Source organism: Diceros bicornis, chromosome 5 (assembly GCF_020826845.1).
Source record: "Diceros bicornis minor isolate mBicDic1 chromosome 5, mDicBic1.mat.cur, whole genome shotgun sequence".
Classification (NCBI taxonomy): Eukaryota; Metazoa; Chordata; class Mammalia; order Perissodactyla; family Rhinocerotidae; genus Diceros; species Diceros bicornis.
Window position 1 is genome coordinate 28,076,243 of NC_080744.1, and position 25,474 is coordinate 28,101,716.

General features: G+C 37.2%; 1 protein-coding gene across 9 annotated transcripts in view; it reads left to right on the plus strand.

The window, feature by feature from the left end:
* Nucleotides 1–25,474, plus strand: part of HNRNPC (heterogeneous nuclear ribonucleoprotein C) — a 55,541-nt gene that overhangs the window by 5,337 nt on the left and 24,730 nt on the right. For 5 of the 9 annotated variants that reach the window (XM_058541029.1, XM_058541031.1, XM_058541022.1 and 2 more), the window contains 2 exons: nucleotides 180–205; nucleotides 24,235–24,512. In XM_058541029.1, coding sequence (XP_058397012.1) covers nucleotides 24,272–24,512 — 241 coding nt within the window. In that variant the 5' untranslated portion in view covers nucleotides 180–205; nucleotides 24,235–24,271. Of the gene's footprint in view, nucleotides 1–179; nucleotides 206–323; nucleotides 911–2,304; nucleotides 2,414–24,234; nucleotides 24,513–25,474 lie in introns of those variants that run through there. The other 4 variants (XM_058541025.1, XM_058541027.1, XM_058541023.1 and 1 more) reach the window with 3 other exon arrangements.

Below are 25,474 nucleotides of genomic sequence, written 5' to 3' on the forward strand. Positions count from 1 at the left end.
TTTTAAGATTGATTGATGATGTGGAAAGGGCTTTGCTTGTCTGCTACTGAGAACTTTACCCTTGCGGTTTTTGTGGAGACTGCTTTTGGAAAGAGAAAAGAAATGAACTTTACTGACTTAACATTTTTGCACCTCCCGTTTTTCTAATCTGGGCTATTTTTATTTTTGTTTTTTTACAGTGAGATTTTTTTGATCTTCAGCTACAGTAAGTTACTCCAATTTTTTTTTTACATTTTTCCTGACTTTCCGCTGATTTCCTTTTTATTGTTGTTACTAGTTACTATTATTATTTATTATTATTATACTTATGATGGTGATGATGATGATGATAATAACACTGATGATTTTTAACCGGATTAAAATCGAGTTTTTCTGAATGTTCATAAGAATTTCTCCAGCCTCCTGAATGACTTTGGAGTTTTGCACCTTGGGAGAGAAAGTGAAGGCATTAGCATTTTTAAGTAGATTGATCACATAAACCTTTTCTCTCCCAACCCCACCCTTGCCCTCATCCCCTTCCCCACGTGAAAGAATTTTACTGGCTGTTAAGTCTGTGACCTTATTTTTCCTGATCTTTAACTTAACTGTTTTAGAGCATCTCTCGACGTCTGTATTTTTAATTTTTTTATTTTTGTTTTTTTTATTTTTAATCTTTCATTTGTTAAATTTTTAAACTGTGCTGCAATAAAATGTGTGTGGTACTACTTAACACCTATGATGGTGATGGCATTTTCCCAGAAAGCCATCTTCCTCCTGTTTCCCTTGAAATCCCATCCTGCTTTTCCTGTACACTACCCCTCACAAACCACAAGCTGCAGCAACATGGATGCCCAGCCTGGAGCAGCAGCAGCCAGGATGACCTGGAGCCAGGGGGGCCTTCGGAACAGATGCACACCCTTCCTGGGTGATGGTAAGAGGTGTGAGGTCCACTTGGTTTCATTACAAAGACTAGGAAGTACACCCGTTTAAGTTTAGTTGATGTGGAGTAGATGATAGCTTCTGTAAATGTTTGGGGTAAGGCTTTTGTGTATCTCAAAAGATGTTTCCTAAGGGAGGCCACCTCAGTTTTTTAGAAAGTAATAGAATTATGAGTCTCTAATTAACTTGGACTGATTCAGAATTTTTGATAATTGAAAAGAGCAGCTGAAATTTACATATACTTTAGAATGAAAATGGCTTGTTTTAATGGTTAGCACCAAGACAAAGACATATCAGGTGGTCCTTTTTAGATTATTACCACTTAGAAATTTTGTCATTTAGAGTAATCTTCCTTGAGTTTGTGACAAAAATTTTGGGTTGTATTCTAGTTAGAGTGTTTTTATCATTAAAATTTAACATGAGTCAAACTACAAGAAATATGCTGTAATATTAAAATGCTATTTCACTGGAAGATTTTTAAAAAAGAAAAGGACAATTAGGCTTTTTTTTTGGTGAGGAAGACTGGCCCTGAGCTAACATCTGTTGCCAGTCTTCCTCTTTTTGCTTGAGGAAGATTTACCCTGAGCTAACATCTGTGCCAGTCTTCCTCTGTTTTGTATGTGGGATGCTGCCACAGCATGACTTAATGAGCAGCGTGTAGGGCTGCGCCTGGGATCCGAACCGAACCGATCCTGGGCTGCCAAAGCAGAGCACGTGAACTTAAACACCATGCCACTGGGCTGGCCCCAGGCTTTTTAACCTCAGAAAGTAAGGAAATCGGTTTAATCTCTGTATTCAAATGAGGAAAGATCTAAGGGTGACCTCTTTTTCAGTGATGACTTGTGGCGCAGGTAGATAATTGGGGAATCCAGTGTGTTCCCAAGAGTGATAGGAAGGAATGAAGCTGGTCTATTGACAAGAATAATGCAGAGATTAGTAAGGATGTGGATAGCCAAAGAGTTAAGAATTTTAGCAACTTGTAGTATTTTACCGACAACAGTGGAATACTTTGATAACTCACTTTAGAGTTGCTTTAATAGATTGTGAGCTGAGGGATAAAGCAGAATGATGTTTAAAGGCATATTCAGTGCTGTGATACTAGGGTAGATTACATACTTGACCCCTTCCCTTTCTCATACTGAAAGAGTACTAAATCTAGTTAAAGTGAACAGGAAACAGAATGGGAGAAAGTTAAGTAAAATGTCCTGAGGTTATCTGGTAGAGGAATGGGAATTTTGCTTTTATAGGTCCAGGTTTTACTGATGCCTTCTGTTGTATGTGAGCTATTTCTATCTCTCTGTTGCTCTCTGTCATTGTGTGGCTGCTGTTCACTATAGGCTCAGTTTATTCCTTATTTGTTAACTCTACAAATCCATTATTTTGTAGATCACGTTTCTCTAGTTTTGGGGCGACAGAAAGGTATAATAGTTCTTCAGGGACTCATAACCTCGTGAGGGAAACAGATGAATGAGATAATGTCACTATGTGATTAGAGGTAAGCACAGAACCTATAGAAGCATGCAAAAATGGGTACTTAATTGTCTCTTTTAAGAGGTCAGGAAATGCTTGTAAGAGAAGGAGAGCTGAACTGAATCTTAGAGAGTTAAGGCCAGATTATAAAAAATTAATACCATGCCAAGGAGTTATTTTATCCCAAAACCAAAGGGGAGCTATTGAAAGATTCTAAACTTGTGTGGAGTGACAGCAGATTTTCATTTTTAGAAATGTCGTTCTGTTAGCCTTGTGGAAATGGCTTAGAGAAGAATGAGATTTGAAGCAGAAGATAAATAAGGAAGATATTAAAATACAAGGAAGAATAATGGCTTGGCCTGGTCAAAAGCAATGGTATTGGCATTAGAGAGGAGGCGGTAAATTTAGGAGGGTTTGCTGGTGGCTCTGATATGAAGAGTGAGGGCTTAGGTATGACTCCCAGGTTTCTAGCTTCTGGGATGGGGATAGATGTTGGGTAAACAAAGGGAGCAGGTTAGGGTCGAGAGTAGGAGAAAGAGCAATTTAAACATTGAGATGCTCATGGAACATTCAAAGAGAGATTTATTCATTACACGTTTGAGTGCTTATTCTGAAAACCACCTTTAGGCTTGGGCATATAGGGATGAACAAAATACGGTGTCTCCTGCCCTCTCGAGTGTTACAGACCAGAGAGGAGAAATAAAGTAAACAAATAGTACTTTCACAATTTAGATCCGTGAAGGAAAAGAACAGGATGAGATGATAGTAGGAGAACCAGATTTAGAATATGCAAGTAGGAGGGCGCTGCCAGTGAAGAGACCTTAAAAGAACTGAAAATACCTGAAAGCACAGGTAATGGGGGAAAAAATTAGCCTCAGAGCAAGAAATAGTCCTGGGGAATAGTCACCAAGAATGCATAGAATAAGAGACAAAGTTGGAGAGGTAGGCAAGTACCAAGCATAATATACAGGTCCTTGTAGGGCCATGTTTAAGATCTAGATTATCTTGGGCACAATAAGAAGCTGTTGAAGGACTTTGGAGATTAGAGAGATCCCACTCCTTTCTCCAGAATTTCCTTCTGGCTGTTGTGTGGGGAATGTGAGTAGTGAGGACTAAGTGCAAGTGGGACAGTAAGTTAGAAGACATATTAGAGTAGGCCACTATCTGTTGAAGAAAGTAGTAGTGCCAGCCCTGAGGGTACTTGCCCTGGTTTTTCAAATGAGTTTTCTTTGTGTGTATTAATGAACAAATGTAATTAGTTTGAAGAGATAGGTTAGTCAGGCTCTAGGAAGTTACTAGTTAGTTCTATACCACCCCCGTTGGGCTGACTGTGATATAATCGCTTTCCTGTTTGAAAGGAAAAATGAAGAGGTAGAACCTGAATTTCTTCCTTTTGGAAGTAGTAATCTGGACACTTTACCGTGTGTCCACCATTGTTAACGTTTTTGTGTTATTTAATCCTGATCATTCACATTTTGGAGATAAGAATATTGAAGCACAGAATTTAAATAATTTGCCCAAAGTTAGATGTACCTAATAAATGGTGAAGCGTGGATTCAACCCAGGCAGTTAAGCCAGCAGACTTCAACTCGTAATCATACTAGACTGTCTCTACTTTGGTGACATGTGAAGTATTCTGAAAAAACAAATCTTTAATTTGGTTAAAGTGCGAAAAAAAGAAAAACTGCTTTGGACTTCTCTTTTTAAAGAGTTTTAAACTAAATATCATCATTATACATTTTATTGTTTAATTCACAACATGTTAAATGGCATGAAGAAGTGTCCAAGGTAATAAATTATTTAGGTAGATGTAGCTTTTGTGGTATAATTTTATAGAATCTTTGGATGTGTCAACATTCTTTTAGGGAAGTTAAACACATTTTAAAGGTGAGTTTTAGTTGGGAAAAAAGAAAATAATTATATTTATGGTTTTAAAAAATACACACCCGAGGGGTGTGTTGCTAAATGCAGCGGTCCTTTTTCAATCTTCATCACACATGACATGACCTACTGGTGTGATTTAACCAGTTGAGCCACTTCCTCCTTGAAACTTTTTTTACTTAGTTTCCAGCATTTTGTGTTTTTTTGGCTCTTCTTTTCCCACTGTGTTGGAGTGCTCTCTGGTTCTGTCCTTCTACTTCCCTTTTCTGTTCACACTCCCTGGAGTATTTCATTCAGTCATGTGATTTTATATAGCATCTATAAGCTGATTCCTAGACTTACATCACTAGCCTGGACTTCTCTTTTGAATGACATACCCATTTATCTAGTTACCTACCTGACAACTCCCTTAAATGTTAGTATATCAACTTAAAAGTCCAAAATTGGGCTCCTGCTATTCTCTCAAACCGGTTTCTTCTGCAACGTTGCCCGTTTCAGTTACTGAAACTCCAGTTTTCATGTCATTTAGGTCAGACTTAGGTTAGCCATCCTTGACTCTTTTTATCCTCTCATACCTCGCCTTTGGGCTTGCAGAAAATCCTGTCAGCTATTCCTTTAAAATATAGCAAGAGAGACCCTGGGCTGGCAGGCCTCGGGGAGAGCTCCGGTGGCATCTGTGTCGGCGCGCCCACGCCGGGCCGCAGCGGTGGCCACCGCCGGTGTCCCGGTCCCTGGAGAGGTCTCGCCCTTCGCCGAGATGCACTCAGGGCCTATTAGGGGCTTCAGGAACAAAAGGAAGAATCAGCTCGTTATTCCCCAACCATAATTATGGCAGAAACTTTGAAAAGTTGTCCATTATACTGCCTCATGGAAGAAACATACTAACCAAACAAAATAGCTTTCTTTCTTGTTATTTTATAGGCTCCTTCTAGAGCAGAGGTCCTTCTGTATCTCATTGTTATAACTGACTTTATCAAACTCTTCCCATTTGTATGCTTTCCCGTTCTTCCCATAAGATAAGTAAAAACATCCAAAACAAAAAAATAAAATATAGCAAGAATTCACCACCCATACTGCCATCGCTTAGTCCAGTGTCAAGCATTGTTGTCTCTTGTCCTTTACTGCAATAGATTTGTGTTTCTTTTCCCACTCCTCACCAGTTTGTGGTAGCTGGATTGATCCTATTAAAATGTAATGTGTGGGGCTGGCCCGGTGGCGTAGTGGTTGAGTTCGTGCGCTCTGCTTCGGCGGCCTGGGGTTTGCAGGTTTGGATCCCCGCTGTGGACCTATGCACCGCTTATCAAGCCATGCTGTGACCGGCATCCCACATACAAAGTAGAGAAAGATGGGCATGGATGTTAGTGCAGGGCCAGTCTTCCTCAGCAAAAAGAGGAGGATTGGCAACAGATGTTAGCTCAGGGCTAATCTTCCTCACAAGAAAAAATAATAATAATAGTAATATGTGAAATACATTGCCTGAAAGAGTTTCTGCTTGAAACTCAGCTAATAGCTGCCTATTTCAGTGTTAAAGTCAAAATTTTACTGTGATTTACAAGGCACCCTACATGATCTGTGGTGCTCCTCCTCCCTTACTAATAGTGTACTCTTCTCCAGCCACACTGGCTGCCTTACTGTGTCTTGAACACACTAGATATTCCTACCTCAAAATCTTTCCTTGGAATTTTCTTCCCCCTGACTTTCATAAGGTTAGGTTCCTCAATTCATTTAGGTTCTTACTCAAAAGCTACCACCTCAGTGTTGTTTTCCCTCACTTAGCCCTCCAAGCTCTCCCCCTCTACATACTCTTTAGTACTTTTCACCAGCTCATGTATTAGTGAAATTTATATTCTGCTATGTAAAGGTATAGAGAAATATCTGGAAAGATACATGTGAAACATTCGTTACTTCTGGGGAAGGGAGAGGGATTTAGGAAGTTTGGAAGGAAACTTTTGCTCTGTGTTCTTAAAGACTGGGTATTATAATAAGCAACACAGTATTTTGCTTCTAATTGTAAATAGCATAACTACAGCCTGTCTAGTAGGGGTTCAGTAAGGAGTTTTCATAGTTAAGTTGAAAAAACAGCCTTAAAATAGGTTTGGCTGTGATGAAGTGAGTCAAGTTAGCTTTTGAGGGTATAGGCTGCTGTGTTGTGAATGATGGGGCTATAATCAAAATTTGGAAGAACTATATCTTTAAAAAATTTTTTTCCAGTGAGAATGCGTAGCTGTTTTTAAGAGGTAACCATAACAGATTAGAGGCTATCTGGATTTTTTCTTTCTACCTCATGTGATTCCAATTTCACCAGTCTGAAATATTCTTCCTGTTTCCCCATTTAGATTAACTTTTGGCTTTTGAGTTGATTTCAGAACTGACAGCTGTTTGGGAATTCATTGAACCAGGCTTAGGCTTTTCTGGCTAGTCCAGAATAACATTTAGGAATAGTTTAATAGAATATATGTTAAATGAAATTTTTCCCCTAGCCCTCTTACTAAAATTCTGTATTCTGAAAATGATGTGACTATTCATAGTACACTTTCATTCTTTATATTAATCCTTTAAACCTAGTCATCTTCACCTAAGTGGTTTTGGTGTTAACTTTAACAACCTTATTGCTTTCCGAAGAAAACTTTTTCCTTGTTGTTGTCCTTGAAGTTTTTTGGCTTCTCTTGTTGGTATTATGCAGTTATTTGTGCTGTTTAAGATGTAGTTTTGTTGCAGTTAAGAAGGAAGACTAATCACATGATTTAAGATTGATGTGGATCGTTAAAAAAAGGCACCCCATCTTTATTTTACCTTTAATCCAAATTAAGTAAGCAGTGCATGCACATATAACATTTAGAAAATGCAAACCAGCCAAAAAAAAAAAAGACATACTTAAACCTTCCAAAAATAAAAGTTTTGGTGTGTCCTTCCAGGCTTTTTTTTGCTTATACTGTAGGCTTTTCAAAAAGTCATGTCGTACGTACAGCACATACATTTAGGTCATAGTGGTTTTTTATTTTTGTTTTTTTACCTAACATGAACATAAAATTAACATAAGGTGTTAGTAGATACAGAGCTCCTAAAAAAGTTAATAGCTTATAGTATTACATTGCATACTTGTACAGTATTTTACGTAATCAGTATTCTATTGTTGAACGCTTAGGGTTTTTCCCCTCTTAGAAACAAGTTTTATAAACAGTTGCGCAGTCTTATAACTAAAATTTTATAAATATTCTTAATTATTTTCTTAGAATTAAGCCCAAGAAGTACAGTCATTCAAGAGCATACATGTTTTAAAAACTTTTCAATCTAGGTTGTCCTCCAAAAAGTTTGACAGTTTATCTGCTTACTGGCAGTGTAAGAGACTGCTAATGATTTCCAGTTCAGTGATTTACTTGAATCTTTTGCTTATATTTTAGGGTTTGACCCTGAAATTCAGTGTCCATAGTGTTTGATAAGTATATAAATTGATGAGTAGAGTTGTAGATTTGCTGAGTGAAAAATTGCTACCATATTGACTATATTTCTGTGCATAGTTTGAGATTCGCATGTCATTTTTATTCTCAGATACGTGTATGCATATATTTGGCGTTATCTTAATTTTCTTGTGAAAAATTTTCAAACATACACAAAAGAGAAAACAGTATGATTAGTGTCCACAAACTTGTCTAGTTTTAACAATCCTTGGGTAATCTTGTTTCATCTGTACCTGCATCCACCCCTCTCACCGTCATGTTATTTTGAAGTAAATCCTTGATATATTTCATCTATAGACATTTCAATATGTACTTTTAAAAGATAAGGACTTAAATAACCACAGTCATTATTGCACAAAAAACATTTAAGAAGTTAAATATATTTTAAGACCCTGAAATACTCCTCTGAGAACTGAGCAGGCATTCCCCAGTTGTGTTAGATTTCTATGGGAGTGGTAACATGGATGATTTTTTTTTTTTTTTTTTTTTTTTTTTTGGTGAGGAAGATCAGCCCTGAGCTGACATCTGTGCCCATCTTCCTCTGTTTTGCATGTGGGATGCCACCACAGTATGGCTTGATGAGCGGTGCATAGGTCCACGCTTGGGATCTGAACCTGTGAACCCCGGACTGCCAAAGCAGAGCCCACGAACTTAACTGCTACACCACCGGGCCAGCACCTGGATGATTGTTCTTTGCTTAGTTCTTTCTGGAATATGAAAAGTTCTGTTTGTTAGAAATAAGTTTAAAAAATATTTTGAGAGAGAATCTTGGCATGGTTATCCTTATATTGGTGATAAAATTGGGTTCAGGATAACAAAAGATGGGATTCCACTATATTTTATAGTATTTTACTGTCAAATTCTCAAATTTAGGTATAATCCTATGTTTTAGCTGCTTAGGTCTGGGTGATGGAGAATGTTGTAGTAACTTTGTCAGATTTATTAAAAATTTTTATAAAAAATTATTTTGTGGTAGTGGTCCAAAATCTTTTATTCACAATTCAGGAGTTTAAGATTTTATTTATTTATTTTTCTTCCCCCCAAAGCCCCAGTAGATAGTTGTATGTCATAGCTGCACATCCTTCTAGTTGCTGTATGTGGGACGCAGCCTCAGCATGGCCAGAGAAGCGGTGCATTGGTGCGTGCCCGGGATTCGAACCCGGGCCGCCAGCAGCGGAGCGTGCGAACTTAACCGCTAAGCCACGGGGCCGGACCTCACAATTCAGAAGTTTATAAATGTGACAATAGAATTTTTCATTAGTTTGACAAACTCATTTGGTGACAAAACCTAATCTCAGTTGACATGAGATTATAGTCTATGTGTTACCCTTAGTGACTATGCATATTTATTACTGCAGAAATATTAATATTATTTGATTTGATAGCTAGGTGATTCCCCAGATCTCACTGGGATGTTATATAGCCAAAAAGCACAGTATTACCTTTGTAAAACTTGAAAAATCCTGATTTTCCAAACACGTGTCTCCAAGGGACAGTGGTAGACTTAAAGTATACTTTGTTGGCATTCAGTGCTCAGTTTGAGTTCACTGATAAAATTGAAGCTTTCTGCAAGATAATAAGGAAATCAAGTCTTGTGAATAAATATTGTTGACCCTTGCTATTCAGAATATGGTCTGAATATATTCAGCAGCAGCAGCAGCATCTAGAAGTTTAATAGAAATACAGAATTTCACACCCTATTATAGAACTATCAGAGGCACATTAAACAGAAGCATTGGTGTGGGCTACTTTCACTGCTTTTTATTGCTTGCTTGGGAACTAGAAATTTTTGGTGGACTTTCTGGCAAGAGTGTTGTTGATGTTTGGGGAGAAGTTGAGAATCGCAGTGTAGCCACATATTATATAAATTTGAAATAGTACAATGTAAAAAATGACCATTTTATGTGCAAAATTCGAACTAATGACTCTCCCCAAATTGTAGATAGAATCATGTAATTTCAAACAGGCAGGCTGGATAAATGGTGCTGCCACTTAAGCTAGTAATCAGAAATACTTGCCATCCTAAATATGTGTATTTTGAATTATCTGACTTCTTAGGCAGGTCATATATCTGATATGAGGTGAACAATCTATAATTATTTCTTGGTGATAAATGATAGCTGAGAAGATTCACATTTAAAACACATAATTTTGCAGATCAGGGTAGATCTGTGACTATAATAGGTATATGACCTTTTTCCTTTTCCCCAACTTTTTAAAGAAAATATTCAAACATAGAAAACAGTGTGATGAATTCTTATGTACTTTCCAACTAGATTGCCGTGTTTGCTTTTTCAGTGTTTTTTTGCTGAACCATTGAAAGGAAATTGCTGATTTAAGACAAAGATCCCTAAATTCTTTTTTTTTTTCTTTTTTTTTCCTGAGGAAGATTCACCATGACCTAACATCTGTTGCCAGTCTTCCTCTGTTTTGTATGTGGCTCGCCGCCACAGCATGGCCACCGAGGAGTGGTGTAGGTCCGTGCCCAGGAACTGAACTTGGGCTGCCGAAGCAGAGTGCGCCAAACTTAACTGCTAGGCCACCAGGGCTGGCCCAAAGACACCTAAATTCTGAAGCATAAATCTAAGTATAGAGTCTCTTCTCTCTCTCTCTTTTTTTTTTTTTTGTGAGGAAGATCAGCCCTGAGCTAACATCCATGCTAATCCTTCTGAACTTTTTGCTGAGGAAGACCAGCTCTGAGCTAACATCTATTGCCAGTCCTCCTCCTCTTTTTCCTCCATAAGCCCCAGTAGATAGCTGTATGTCATAGTTGCACATCCTTCTAGTTGCTGTATGTGGGAGCGCAGCGTCAGCGTGGCCGGAGAAGCGGCGCGTCTGTGCGTGCCCGGAATGCGAACCCGGGCCGCCAGTAGCTGAGCGTCCACACCCAACCGCTAAGCCACAGGGCCGGCTCGTAGAGTCTCTTCTAACCGGGGGTTTATGTACTAATCATTTTATTGCTCGTATTCACGTAGGTTTTAGAATATTAGAAATAAATCCTTTCTGTATTTTTTGTTTTTTCATTATTTTTGTGTATTGCATGTCTGGTTATTTTAGTTCCCAATCAAGATTTATTTACCTTACTGCAGTAATTTTGAAATGTTGATCTTAATTCTTCTGTGAAAAGTATTCTTTTACATATTCTTAATGATTATTTGATACTTGTAGATTTCGAGTACCTTTTTTCCAAATGGCTTAAAATATTCTCGGAGAAAATAAATGTTTGTTGATAGGGAGTTTTACGACGTAGAAGCTGCTCTAGTTAATAAAATGATGGGTTCTAAAATGCTGCTTTTTTCTTTTCCTTAAGTCTGATGTAACCCTCATAGAAACAGACAACTAGCATTTAATAATGTCACAGTTGATTATGAAGGTTGAGAATATAGAGAGAAATACCTGTATGTGTTGGACTACCAGTGAATGAGAAGACTGCAAATTATGGGACACAATATCCCGTGAAAATTTTGGTGCTTTAGAGATGCCCATTTCCTTGATTTTATATTGTTCTGAATTGTTCTTGAGAAAGAGAAGTGCTCAGCTTTTCCAACTTCTGTTTAGGGGTTTATAGAAAAGCTTTGCTGACTGTAGGCCAAGCTGTATATCATGATCATTATATTCCATGGTAGCATTAAGCTATCTTTGCAGAGTGAAAAAATTATAAAAGTAATATGTTATTAAAGAAAAACTAGGAAAAAAGAATAGTTAAAAACCTTACAACCCTACCAGTCCTGAGATGTCTAAGGCTTTAGTGTACAGTCTTCTAGATGACTTGTATATTGCATATGCTCCATAACATCTTGAACATCTCAATGTCAATACATTGTCATTTTAAAGTTATTGTTGCTTGTGTTCAGTTGGGTTGATATACTGAAATGCATCTAGCCTGTCTCAGATTGTTATGCACTTGTTTTTCTAATGTGTCGCTGTTAATATGTGCACTTGTTTTCTTTTTTTTTTTTATAAACTTTATTTATTTTTCCCCCCAAAGCCCCAGTAGATAGTTGTATGTCATAGCTGCACATCCTTCTAGTTGCTGTATGTGAGACGCGGCCTCAGCGTGGCCAGAGAAGCGGTGCTTCGGTGTGCGCCCGGGATCCGAACCCCGGGCCGCCAGTAGCGGAGCGCGCACACTTAACCACTAAGCCACGGGGCTGGCCCTGTGCACTTGTTTTCTAATGTGTCGCTGTTAATATGTCCACATCCTTGTTTCCTTCAGACAAGGTCTCAAAAGTGAGATTATTGAGTCAAAGAATATGCACAGTTTTAAGGCTTTTGATAAAATAGTCCGTTTGTCCTCTGAAAATATGATACTGTTCATCCTGCCAGAAATAATGTATGAAAACGACCATTTCAATTTAAAATGTTTTTGGTTGTTTGGTAGGTGAAGTATGGTTTTTGGTTTAATTTATATTTCCTTTATAGTGATGTTGAATTTTTTAAAATCTCCATAGACCTTTTTTTTTTTTTTTTAAAGATTTTATTTATTTATTTTTCCCCCAAAGCCCCAGTAGATAGTTGTATGTCGTAGTTGCACATCCATTCGAGTTGCTGTATCATGGCCGGAGAAGCGGTGTGTCGGTGCTCGCCCGGGATCCGAACCCGGGCCGCCAGCAGCGGAGCGCGCGCACCCAACCGCTAAGCCACGGGGCCGGCCCTCCATAGACCTTTATTATTATTTGTTAATCACCTGTTTGTGTCCTTGGCCTATTTTTCTGCTGGTATGTACCAATAATAGTAAATGAAGTAGTAGTAGCAGCAGCTGCAACAGCAACACTTGCTATGTGCCTGGCACCATGTTCAGTGTTTTCTGTACCTTCATTTACATCTCAGACCTTTCCTAATGAGACAGATACTATCAGTGGTACTCATTTTACAGTTGAATCTGGTTTTTGAGGGGACTGGCTTCAGGAAGGGAAGTGTACACCATTTGTAAGTGATTGAGCTTGAAGTTAAAACAGATCTGTCTGACCCCAAAGCCTCCGAGTTCTCAGCCTTTAGGATGTATTTATGTATTATTTTCATAAATTTTTATATACAGTATTAAGGACTTGAATTATTGTGGATAAATATCTATTGCAGACATGCATCATTTTTTTTATTTGTGTTATGTTTTAGTTGGGGGATGTTTTGTATTTTTATGTTTTATTCTAATCTGAAGCTTAGTCACTGTTGTGGGGACAGGCACTTTTGTATCTACCTTTTCAGTTTGTTTGTTTTTCTTTTTTTTGAGATAGGCTTTACCTAAACTTTGATTTACAGTTTTTTAAGTTATTAACCCAGGTCCTGCTCAAAACTAAACCAGGCTAGAGCTTTTCAGTGTACAGAAAATATGCAGAAGAGTTTCTCAGTTGAGATTGACTTTACTAATTATCATTGTTCCAAAACTAATATATAACATGAAAACAACTTTTGCTATTCAAGGAAAATTGTATTAATCTTATTAAACTTTTTTAAATGGCTTGGGTGAGACTCCTTAGTGTCTGTTGAACAAATCAGTGAAGGGTATATAATTGGGAGAGATTGTTAATACTTCACACAACAAAATTAGTCTGAAATTTTCTTCAAGCTGGAACCAGGGACTATGAGGTAAATATAAGAGGATGAAACAGTAAATGAAATGTAAAGCCCTACACTTAATGTTAAAGAAACCCAACAAAATAGTTGTCCGAATACGGGAAGTTAGCATTGTATTAATAAGTAAGAATTAGGGATTGTACTTAACAGTGAATTCTGCATGTGTTTACAGTGCCAAAGCTAGCAGAAATAATAGCATTTGGCTAGCATCCAGAGTTCCACTATTGTAAGAGCAACCAAATTGGACTACTCTGTTCAAAGGGACATTGACAGGTTAAGTTGTATTTGTTATAATACATGTATTTCTTATTTTTTTTTTTAAACATTTTATTTATTTTATTTTTTCCCCCCAAAGCCCCAGTAGATAGTTGTATGTCATAGCCGCACATCCTTCTAGTTGCTGTATGTGGGACTCGGCCTCAGGATGGACGGAGAAGTGGTGCCTCGATGCGCACCCGGGATCCGAACCCGGGCCACCAGCATTGCGGCGCGTGCACTTAACCACCAAGCCACAGGGCCGGCCCTGTATTTCTTATTTTTATAGATGTCAGGATAGGGAACAATTTGAATATGATGTTTTAAGTCAAAGAAAAAACAATTTGATTGCTAATGAATGGACCTTAAAGAGAAGAGCTAAGGCAAGAAATTAGTTAAGAGCCAATTAAGTTTTAGAAATGAATGTCTTCAGGTTGTGAATTCCTTGACTTTGGTGGCCGTTCAAGAGGCTTGATCATTGGTGAGTTAGCTAAGTATGTTATAAGGGAATTTAACATCCTCTGAAGAATTTTGGGGGTATTGAACTACATGATTTAGTTTTTAGTCATTGAGATTCAGGGAAAATTTCTTAAAGACCTTCATTTTTAATTTTTCTGTTGCATTACGTTTATCCATTTATACTTTAACAGGAACAGTCATTTTTATTGTAAAAATGCTTATTAAAGATAACTTAAAGGAAACACGCAGATAAAGAAAATATTTACTTAACAGCATCAGCACTCAAAGATAGAACCACTATTAATATTTTGGGGCCGGCCCCGTGGCGTAGCAGTTAAGTGTGCGTGCTCTGCTGCTGGCAGCTTGGGTTCTGATCCCAGGTGCGCATCGACGCACAGCTTGTCATGCTGTGGCGGCGTCCCACATAAAGTGGAGGAAGATAGGCATGGATGTTAGCTCATGCAAACAGGAGCAGGTTTGGCATGGACGTTAGCTCAGGGCTGATCTTCCTCACAAAAGAAAAAAATTGATGTTTTGGTCTATTTTTCTGTCTCATAGCTATAGATGTACCTATACATCTATATATGTTTTTTATATTTTTATAGTATATATTTTATATATTTATAATAAGTTTTTACCAATATGTAATCATTACCATATATTGTTTCAGAGCCTCTGTGTTATAAACATTTTCCATTTAGTTTTCTACATGTTTTTGGTAAGTGGCTGTCTACTATTTTTTGTCACAGAGATTTAAAAAATTATGAATGGTCAAAGTTTCTCTTTTTCAATTCCAAACATAGGATGATCTGAAATTTATTTAACATCATCAGTTGCTTAATACAAATATGGACCTACCCATTGCTTAGCGTTTATCTTTAATTAGGAATTTTCAAATGAACCTACAGAAACTTATATTGGATTACTTAGTTATAGCAGTGGTGCCAGTTCCCTCCTCCACCCCATTGGATGATTATTCTTATAGTAGCAAATCTGACAGAAAAAAAATATAGTTTTGCTATTTTCTGGGAACTTGCTGAAGTGTGTGACCTGGTATGTATCATTTTTTCCATTTGCTGTAATAGGATCTTAAAGCTTTTGAACAGGTAATATGTACATATGGAAAATACGGCATCCATGTTTCAGGCTCCATGTTCTTTTTCTGGTGGCAGCTATCTAGATTGCCATGTTTGCTCTATGTGCTTTTTTTCCCCTCCTGAATGATTTTAAAATTATAGGCATGGTACTTAACTTAGGAACTTCAACGTGGCTGTATCTCCCAAGAATAAAGATAATTTATAGCATCAAAATAATTATGAAAATTAAGATTAATTCAATTTTATATCGTATACAGTCTGTATTAAAATTTTCTAGTCACAAAAAATGTCTCTTACCCAATCCAGTGTCCAATCAAGGTTCACACATTGCTTTCTTAGTCTAGAAAACCCTACTTTTGCTTTCTTAGTCTAGAAAAGACCCCCTACATTTTTTTGAGGACTCCCAACCAGTTGTGTTGTGTGATATCCCCACAAACTTGAAATTGTCTGATTGTTTCTCTATGTATAGATTGAAGTCAGATATTTTTACCAAGATTATCGCATAGATGATGTATGTTTCTTATTTTGTCGCATCAGGAGGCATATAATGTCAGATCACTTGGTTTGTGGTGACCTCCATGTCTCCATTGTAAAGGTACATTTTCCCCTTTATAATCAGTGAGTAATCTCTTGGGTAATACTTTGAGGTCACATAAATCCTGTTTCCCACCCAGCTTTCATCCTGTGCTTTTAGCATACATTGGCAGTTGTCTGAATCAATTATTATGTTGCTGTAATTAGTCTTCACCAAATTAAGTCTAAAAAAGTGGTATCTTTAAATTTTTTAAATTTCAGTGTTTTTCTTAAAACAGTTTTTCAAATTTATGATTTGTTTTTGATTTCCTGCCCTTTTTTTTTTTTTCTTATTCATACTTCTTTTGGGGACTGTTGAGTTTTGTCTTTTGTTGTCATTAGTACCATCGAGTTGATTCCACTTCCTAGTGACCCTTTATCCAGCGGAGTGAAAGCCTGCCCAGTCTGTCTGTGCCATGCTCTCATTTTCTGGTGCTGTATCAGGTAATGCTCTGCTGCTATTCATAGGATTTTTTTTTTTTTAATAATTTTATTTATTTATTTTTTTACCCCAAAGCCCCAGTAGATAGTTGTATGTCATAGCTGCACATCCTTCTAGTTGCTGTACATGGGACGCGGCCTCAGCATGGCCAGAGAAGCTTGCGTCGGTGCACGCCCAGAATCTGAACTCCGGGCCGCCAGCAGCGGAGCACGTGCACTTAACCGCTAAGCCACGGGGCCGGCCCTATTCATAGGATTTTGATGGTCAATTTTTTTTTTTTTTATAATTTTATTTATTTATTTATTCCCCCCCAAAGCCCCAGTAGATAGTTGTGTGTCATAGTTGCACATCCTTCTAGTTGCTGTATGTGGGATGCGGCCTCAGCACGGCTGGAGAAGCGGTGCGTCGGTGCGCGCCCGGGATCCGAACCCGAGCCACCAGGAGCGGAGCACGTGCACTTAACCGCCAAGCCACGGGGCCGGCCCTGGTCAATTTTTTTTGGAGATGGGTGGCTAGGTCCTTCTTCCTAGTCTTTCTTAGTTTGGAAGGTCCGCTGAATCCTGTCCTGGCGACCCTGCTGGTATTTAAAATACTGGTGGCATAGTTTTCAGCATCACAGCAGCACACAGCTGCTATGGTGACAACCAACAGATGGGTGCTCTGGTTCCTTGACGAGGAAACAAACACGGGCCACAGCACCAAATCTTAACCAGTAGGCCATCAGGGCTGGCTGCTTGTCTTATTTAGGTTTTCACAATTGCATATGTAGTTCTTTACATTAAAATTTTGATCTATCTATAATTTATTTTGGTATACAGAGTAAGATTGGTCCTCAGTTTTTGTTTTTAGATGGCTACGTGGTACATTTACTGAATTATCTATTTCCCCCTTTTATTTGTAATATCTTGAGTATTCTCTTAGTTTTAATTCTTAGACATAGCAATTAGCATAATTTATCTAAAATGGCCAACTTTGTATTTTCACGGCCTGAAAATGTCGTAAAAATACCTCCACATGTTATTTTCTTGTGCTAATCGTCTTTACTTGATAGTCTTTACTTTGAGATTGTCTATATGTTGATGAAGAATAAGTTTTGGGGATGGAACAAATTAAAGTACATTGTTCTTTCTGTAGACACAAGGGCGGTTCATTGTTGGCCTGTGAAGAGGCCAGAAGGAAATAGTTGATGAATGCAATAAAATTACATAAGAGGAACATAACAAAGAAGGGGGACCAGATAGAGTAATATGCAAGTAGTGTGGGAAAGGGTACCTAAAAGGGCAGAACAGGAGCTTAAGTTTGTTAAAGGAAAATAGCTTAGGCCAGATGATGCTCCAAATAGGCAGAGAAATCTCAGTATCCAAAAGATACTGAGAAACCGTTGACAAGAAATTGTGAAAGACAGTGTGAAATAGAAAATCTTGGGACTCAAGAAGATTTAGTCATCTTTTTAAAAATGTGCTAACTCATTGCTGCCATCTAGTGACACTTCATCTTTAAAATTCTTCAAAGAAAGTTAGGAAATAGCATATTAGGCATATGGCAGTTGGATCTAATTTGAATTGAACGTAGGGGCTAGTTTAGGTTTTAAGGGATAGTAATAAAGAAAATTCCAAGGCAGGTTTCTGAATTCCTAATCTGAGGTAGTTTATTTCCTTTGTTCTCTAGTTAGTATGATTTGACATCTAATAAGCCATACTGATGCCATTTTTGATTTATTTTTTCTGGACCAATGGATAATGTGATATGAGTGAGTATAATGTGAGTAGCCTATGTAAATAGGGTGAACAGGTATAGGACTGGCTGAAATGATCAGTAGAAACATCTTGTGGCTTGTTTACTTATTTTCTGCTGTATTTTTGGGAGGTTTTTTATCTTCTTTCTTAAGTAAACATGCCTAGGTAAGATACTGAACACAGTCTGAATGCGTGGCATTGTTTTGTCAAGTATTTATCTTCCAGCCTCCCGATCCCTTTCCACTAAAGGTGCAGTTCTAGTGCCCAAGACATAAAGGCAAGGGGGCTGAAGGATTGATTCCAGTTATAAATTGATTTTAGCACAGCAAAATTCCAGGACCTTCATAACCTATGTTTCTGGATCTCGTAATCATCAGATAGTGCAATCTGCCTTTCTCACCTTGTTATACCTCTTCCCAGCAGAATTTACTTGAGATATGTGAACTTAAGAGAAATGGAGTAGTTGTTAAAAACATTACCCGAATTTTTACCCATGTTGACAATACAAGCTAGGTTTGCCTCTCTTAAGAGAGCAGAGTCATGATACCAGCTCAAACTTGAGAATGAACAGTTGGAAATAAAATTGACATGTTTGCTTGCATACCAGCCAGATGTAGATTTTATTTATTTATTTATTTTGGTGCTAGGATGTGACTGGGATGGTAGAAGTGGGAATAGAAACACATTTCTTTTTTTTTTTTTTTTTTTAAGAAACACATTTCTGTGTCTACAAATCTTAACCATTTCTTGTCCTTCACAGTGCCGCTAAAATCTCTTGTTGCTTTTTTTGTATCATCTTATGCTTCAACGTACAGCATAAGATCAGACACAGATCCTTTGGTGTAATAAGGCAGTAAAAGTAACTCAATATTCCTGGTTTTGACTTTTTCTCACCAGGGTAAAGACAAGGCTTAGTGATCCTTTGATGATAAAAATCATGGGAGTAAGAACCTGGGATTAAAAAAACATGGAAACATATACATGCGCATACATCCATGGGCTAGAGATTTGAGTACTACCACCCAATAACCTCTAGGAAAACAACATCTTTTTTCTGTTGTCTGTACTGTGCTGGAATTCTGCTTTTCTGGAAACCAGATCCACTTGATCTCTACTAGTGAATTAATAAACAGGATACAGAGTAACCAGGGAACATAATCCCTTTTAGAAATCTTTTCCCTGTTGGTTTTACTGTTTGAAACCAATTTTAGGGAAGAAACTGATTCTGTGTTTTTTTTATTCTATGTACTTTTATTTACTTAGATCTTCTGTAGTATTCAATGTTGAGTTTAAGAAAGAATGAATTTGAGTTAAAAATGATTTTGTTGAGAAAACTTTTAGAAGATATGACTAGGCTACTTTAGTCTTTGAGGAATTATGGAGTGTTTAAGATGTGCCAGAAACTTTGATTTCAAAAAGTGGAATAAGTTGGAATTTATAAACTGTAGTCCATGAGCTGGACATTATTCTCCATTAAGATACTAGAATAGATAATTAAAGTAAATACTAGTTCATGTAGATTAACATCACTTCGTTGTTTAACACCATTAGACTACTAGTACGTGTATTAGTACATTTGACGTTCTCAAAACGTTTGAATGGTTTTATAAAACAAATGTTTTAAGACCTAGATTGTTATTACTGATGTGACTGACCTTTTATTTTTCTCAAATGCATTTCCTGATTAAGGAATTAGGTGCTTGATTTTTAAAAATGACTTTTTCCTGCCAAAAAAAAAAACTTTCTTGTTTGTTGTAGAAAATTTGGACAATACAGGAGAGCTATGAAAGTGATAATAAAGATTAACCAAAGGCAGAGTACCCACAGAACAACATTCTTAAAATATTTCTAAGCACATAATTTTTATGTGGATTGTTTATATATGCCTTGTGTTATGTATTATACAATTGTATGTACTGCTTTTTGACTTAAACATTTTATCATAGTTCCCACATCATTTAACATGATCTGTAAATTTTCTAAAGACTTACATTGCTGGTAATTAGAATACTGAGTTGTTAAAAATCTGTTTTACAAAAATGCCTGTAGAATATAACCGAATGCTATAGATCTGAATAAGGTGAAAAGCAAAAATTGACCCATTCCTTCTTTGACTTGGTTTTACACTTGAAATCTGATTTCTTTCTTTCTTTTTCTTTATTTTTTTTCTTTTTTATTTTTTTTGCTGAGGAAGATTTGCCCTGAGCTAACATCTGTTGTCAGTCTTCCTCTGTTTTGTATGTGGGCTGCTGTCACAGCATGGCATAAGTCCACGCCCGAGAACTGAACCTGAGCTGCTGAAGCAGAATGTGCTGAACTTAACTGCTAGGCCACTGGGGCTTGGCCCTTATTTATTTAAGACTATACCATTGGGATCTGATTTTTAAGCTGGTCGGAGCAGTCCCTCCTGTTTCTTCCTTCCCTAGCACTTGTTGTTAAAAAGCTAGGAGAAATTAACCTGTTCCTATAAGGGTAGATTATCCCAAAGTGTAAACCTTTATGACCCTTGAGATAGCCTCAAATGTACTCATTTAGATCTATTCCATTTCTATTAGTCTTAAAAAAAAAATACCTTAATGAGTTATTAAAAAGCAAAAATCCTTGTAACTACTACTGAAGTTGAGAAAAATAGAACTTTGCCAGCAAGGTTTACACTTGATATTGATTCCTGTGACAGTCCAGAAGTAAGGGGAGTAACATATTTAAGGAAAGACAATATGGTCCAATGATTTTATACCCAGCAAAACTGTCTTAGAAGTATAAAGGGCACAGGCAAACTGTTAGTAACAATGCAAAAACTGAGAAACTATTCTCATGAGTTCTTTCTAAGTAATATATTGAGATAAGCCTGAAACACTGTAATACCTAAAGAGATATGGTAGAATTTAAACATTAATAACATCACAAAAAGACAATGCTTCCTATGTAGGTAGTCTTTCAAAAGGGTCATACATGAATCTCATCAACCCTTTGGTCGCAGCTTCCAATTTCAGGGAATTCGTAGGACAGAAGAATGCGGAATTGTACTAAAAATATGAAATTCTGGAAAATCCAGACTGGGAAACTGCAATTCAAATGCCCTGGATTCTTCAACAGATACATTTTAAGTTAAAGGGATGGAAGGGGAACTTACCTAAAAAGAGCCTTAAAGACACATCACATTGATTTTAATAGGTAAGACTATACCGTGTAGGAATACACATTTAGCTGATAGAATTATTTTAAAAGAAAAGTGATTACTACAAAGTTAGAGTAGTAGTTGCTTTTGGGGGGAGGAAAGGGATTGAGAATGGAATGGTGCACATAGGGCTTCTGAGTTTTGAGATTTTATAGAGACTAAGCTGCTCTAGCACTTTCAGACTTTTTTACTGCATTCCCTTGTACTCACTACTGGAGCAGGCAAAACCCTCCATGTGTCAACTATTCTTAAAATTAGTTTCCTTTGATTTCTAGTAAATAACAGCTGGATACTTTGGGATTCTTAAATTTCTAGATCTTTTAGACTTTCTGTTGCTGCTTTTTGCTTCTCTCACAGTCAGTGATAGATACCATACTTGTTGGCTGTTGGCTTGCCCTTACAAGCTTGCATTTTATAGTTTTGGTTGGGATATCTTGACACCATTTGTTGTAAATGCTGCTCATGGGTTTTTGGCTTGTTTTTATGTAGAGATTCAGCAAGATTAAAAAACTATGCTCCGCCGTTGCTGCTTTCTTCCAGGAATCCCAGTTCTTTTCCAGTAGTTTCTTTGCATCTAGGGTATTGACCGTTTTTCTTACCCTAACAGAAGTTTCACTGGTAAGCTACCTTAATGATCAGAGGTAGGGTGAAGTGTGACCTGAAATCATTTGGTTATTTCTGAAGCTTTGGGAAATCTGTTCCCTCTTGAGTAAAATTTTAAGCAGCGGTACCAGTAGAATGGAAACTGAGGATCATGTCTGTTCCTATTTGCCCCCTGAAGTAGCTGTGGTGCCTCATACTTAGCAGATACAGTACTCAATAAATGTTTGATGAAAAATGTGTTAATTTGTAGTAACTCTTTATTAATTCCTTTGGAGGATGTGTTGCTAGGGGTGAGATAATGGTCCTTTGGAGGATGTGTTGCTAGGGGTGAGATAATGGATCTTTGTGGGTTCAGCTGTCTTGACTTGCTCATATCTTGATTAAATCCTTGACTTAATCTTGATTGAATGCCCATACTTAGGGCATTGAAAGCTATTCCATTGACCTTAGCCAAGCTTTTGAAGTGGAGGTCATTATATTATTTTGCTGTTAACAATTCATGATTTTTTTAGCAAACTCATAAACCACACATAATCAAAGAAAATGAGAAAATTATATGTTGAAACTCAGATGACAACCATTGTTAGCACCTTTTCATTTGTATACCTGGATGTTTCTCTACCAGCCTTTTCATATGGGTTCCCTTGAGAGAATTAAGCCCTGGTACCCTAAGGCATTCTTTGTATGTAGTGAATTCTCTTCTGTACGTCTAGATTGGCACTAGCTATGTACCATCCTTAATGAAAATTGAGAAAATAGTCGTTTAAATCCATTTCTATTCTGTGGTTCAAAGTAGTATACTTGAAGGGGACGTTAGTTTAATGTCTGTTGTTGAGTGTTTTCCCTTCATGGCCAGTATGGTGGTGGCATGTAGAACCATCCTCTTTACTCCCACAGGTAATTTCTTCTCATTAAATTCAGGGAGATTTTATCTGTATTTCCTATTGGTATATTGATTATTTGCTGAAAACTGGCATATGTCCCCACTTATAATAATAGCAAACCTTAATAGCCGGCAGTAATATTTGAAACCAGTTAGGCCTTTTAGTAGGTTTCTGTTTTAATTTCTCTTGGTGTTCTAAGGCTTTCTGGCACTCACACTTAGAGTTAGAAAGGCTGTCGGTGATCCTCAGTGGCTGCTGTTTGGTAAATTTTCATTGCTTAGTCAAAAAACAAATGATTAAGAACTACTGTTTATAAAGATATAATTTAGAAATCAAAATAAAGACAGACTGTTTCTTGAATTTCAGAAAGACGAGAAGGGAAAAGCAGTTGTTACAGCACTGCTTGTGAAATGTCTAGTTGTTTTAAGGGTCAGAATGGTAGTGGTCATGGATAAATGATGTTATACTGCCTGTTGTTACATACGTATATATGTAAAAGACACTTTTACATAATCTATGAGAATTAATTTGTCATGATTCTCTTGAGGATTGGAAAGATAACAGATACTAGACACAGGTATCTTTTGATTTGAGGTTCTTCAGTACCTTTCAAAGGGTGAATGGGAAATAAATTAATCTTAAGAATGTATAAATCTAAGATGGGTTCATCTTAAATTCTGTTGAAGTTTGGTGTTTGGGGTGGGAGGGGGCAGCAGACTGACAGAAAAGCTAAAAGAATGTCAAAACATTTTCACTTAAAGAAGACCTAAGGTGATGATATCATGAATCTAAATGTAAAGATAATAGGATTGAGCCTCTATAACATAACATAAAGGTATTTTTTGTTTTGAAACATTCTGAGGAAAGTTGTGTTCTCTTCCTTAGTTCTCCTGGTCTTTTGATTGATGCAGTGTTCTACTTGCTAATTTTATCATCATCACCATCGAGTATTATTAAATATCCCAGTTATATTTTGTAGGTTATCACATAAAAAATGAAGAATCATTGCATTCTATAAAAAGATGCTATTGGTACTTAAGGTATTTATGGCATATTATAAGTCAATTGAAGTCCCTGGAAATAAATATTTTCAGACTGAATGAATTGGTTCTGTTTATTGCTTTTGTGTAATAAGGTTAATTGTACTTGAAGGATAGAGTGTCAGTTGTCCACATTCATCTAGCTAAAGAATGGTTTGTAGGCGGAATTTGGAGTTTCATATATCTTTGGGTGAATGAGACTCATTTTAGTGTAAAAACAATGTGCAAGAAGTTATTGATAGATGGCAAGGAATGATTAAGTTTCATTCCTTGACTGGGAAGGTGAAAAACATAAGGAGAAAATGGTAGTAGAGAGCTTAGGGAGTTCTAATTTGCTTGAGGACTTTTAAAACAGAGAGGGGTCACTTGAAATTAATAATGTCCAAAAAGATGGTGTTGCCAGTAGTCTGTGAAGAGGATTTTTCCCCCTTGAGATAACAGTCTAGTGCTACTGGAATAGACTAAAGAAGAAGAAGTTGAATTTCTGTAAGGATATATTCAGGGGCTCTAGTCTCTGAATAGTAATATACTTGGTGCTGTGAGATCCCTTTAATTGACTGATAACTCTGGGTAGTCAGTGGTTCAGAATAAGAGTAGAAACAGTTTTATCAAGGAATGTTTTGTTTTTAGCATCTTTTGACACGAATGCATTTTTTTTCCTTCCAGTTTTTCGGCTGTGTGAGAAACTTTATCATCAAAGACAATGGCCAGCAACGTTACCAACAAGACAGATCCTCGCTCCATGAACTCCCGTGTATTCATTGGGAATCTCAATACTCTTGTGGTCAAGAAATCTGATGTGGAGGCGATCTTCTCGAAATATGGCAAAATCGTGGGTTGCTCTGTTCATAAGGGCTTTGCCTTCGTTCAATATGTTAATGAGAGAAATGCCCGTGCGGCTGTGGCAGGAGAGGATGGCAGAATGATTGCTGGCCAGGTTTTAGGTAAGATTTGGGTTGAACTAATTTTTTTTGTTGATTATGTAATTCAGATCTGAGAGTTTTTCTCTGTTCATGTTTCTCTTGCTCTCCCTCTCTTTCCATAAAGCTGACATTTGTGTGAGGTGTTCTGAATACATTTGTGACTGACTTAAGCCTAATAAAATTATGTTAGATTTATAGGTATAATAGGCTAAATAAGGATTTTTTGTTTATTATATCGTTTTGTGTAGTAGAGACTGGATAACCCTCAGTTGGCAGTTTTGAGTAAGGTAGGGGAGGTAGGAAAGATATTTCATAAGGTACAGTTGCTGCCTAGATGGCTGTGTCCTACTGTTCACAGTGGACTGGGGGAAGACAATGCAGTCATCCCTTGGTATCCACAGGGGATTGGTTCTGGGACCTCCTGCAGATACCAAAATCCTTGGATGCTCAAGTCCCTTAGTTGGCCTTCTGCATCCATGGATTCCACATCCGAGGATTCGACCAACCGTGGATTGTAAACATGGTAGTACTGAATAGCTTAATCACTCGGGCTCTGAAGTCAGATTGCTTGGCTCTGCCTTGGGACTTAACCACTGTGTGTTGGGCAGCCCTACGTAGCTTGGCTGAACCTTAAATTTTCCCATCTGTTAAAATTGAGATAATAGTACCTCAGTGAATTTATTCTCTATTCTTGCCTGAGATAACAGTACTTTGGAGTTGTTAAGAGAATTTAGATAAATTGAGAGGATTAATTGAGCTGATTCATCAGAAGCTTTTAGTATAAGTCCAGCGTGTTACATCTGTTTTAGCAGCATAAACTCTGCTTATGTTGTTTTAGATGTTCCACCAATAGGGGTCTCCTTTGTGATTTGGCGTCTTCAAATGTTGAGAACATAATAGTTCTCAACATTAAACATAACAACAATAAACATAAACAATAAAACATAATAGTTTATGTTTTAAACTTGAGAAGCTCTCATTAA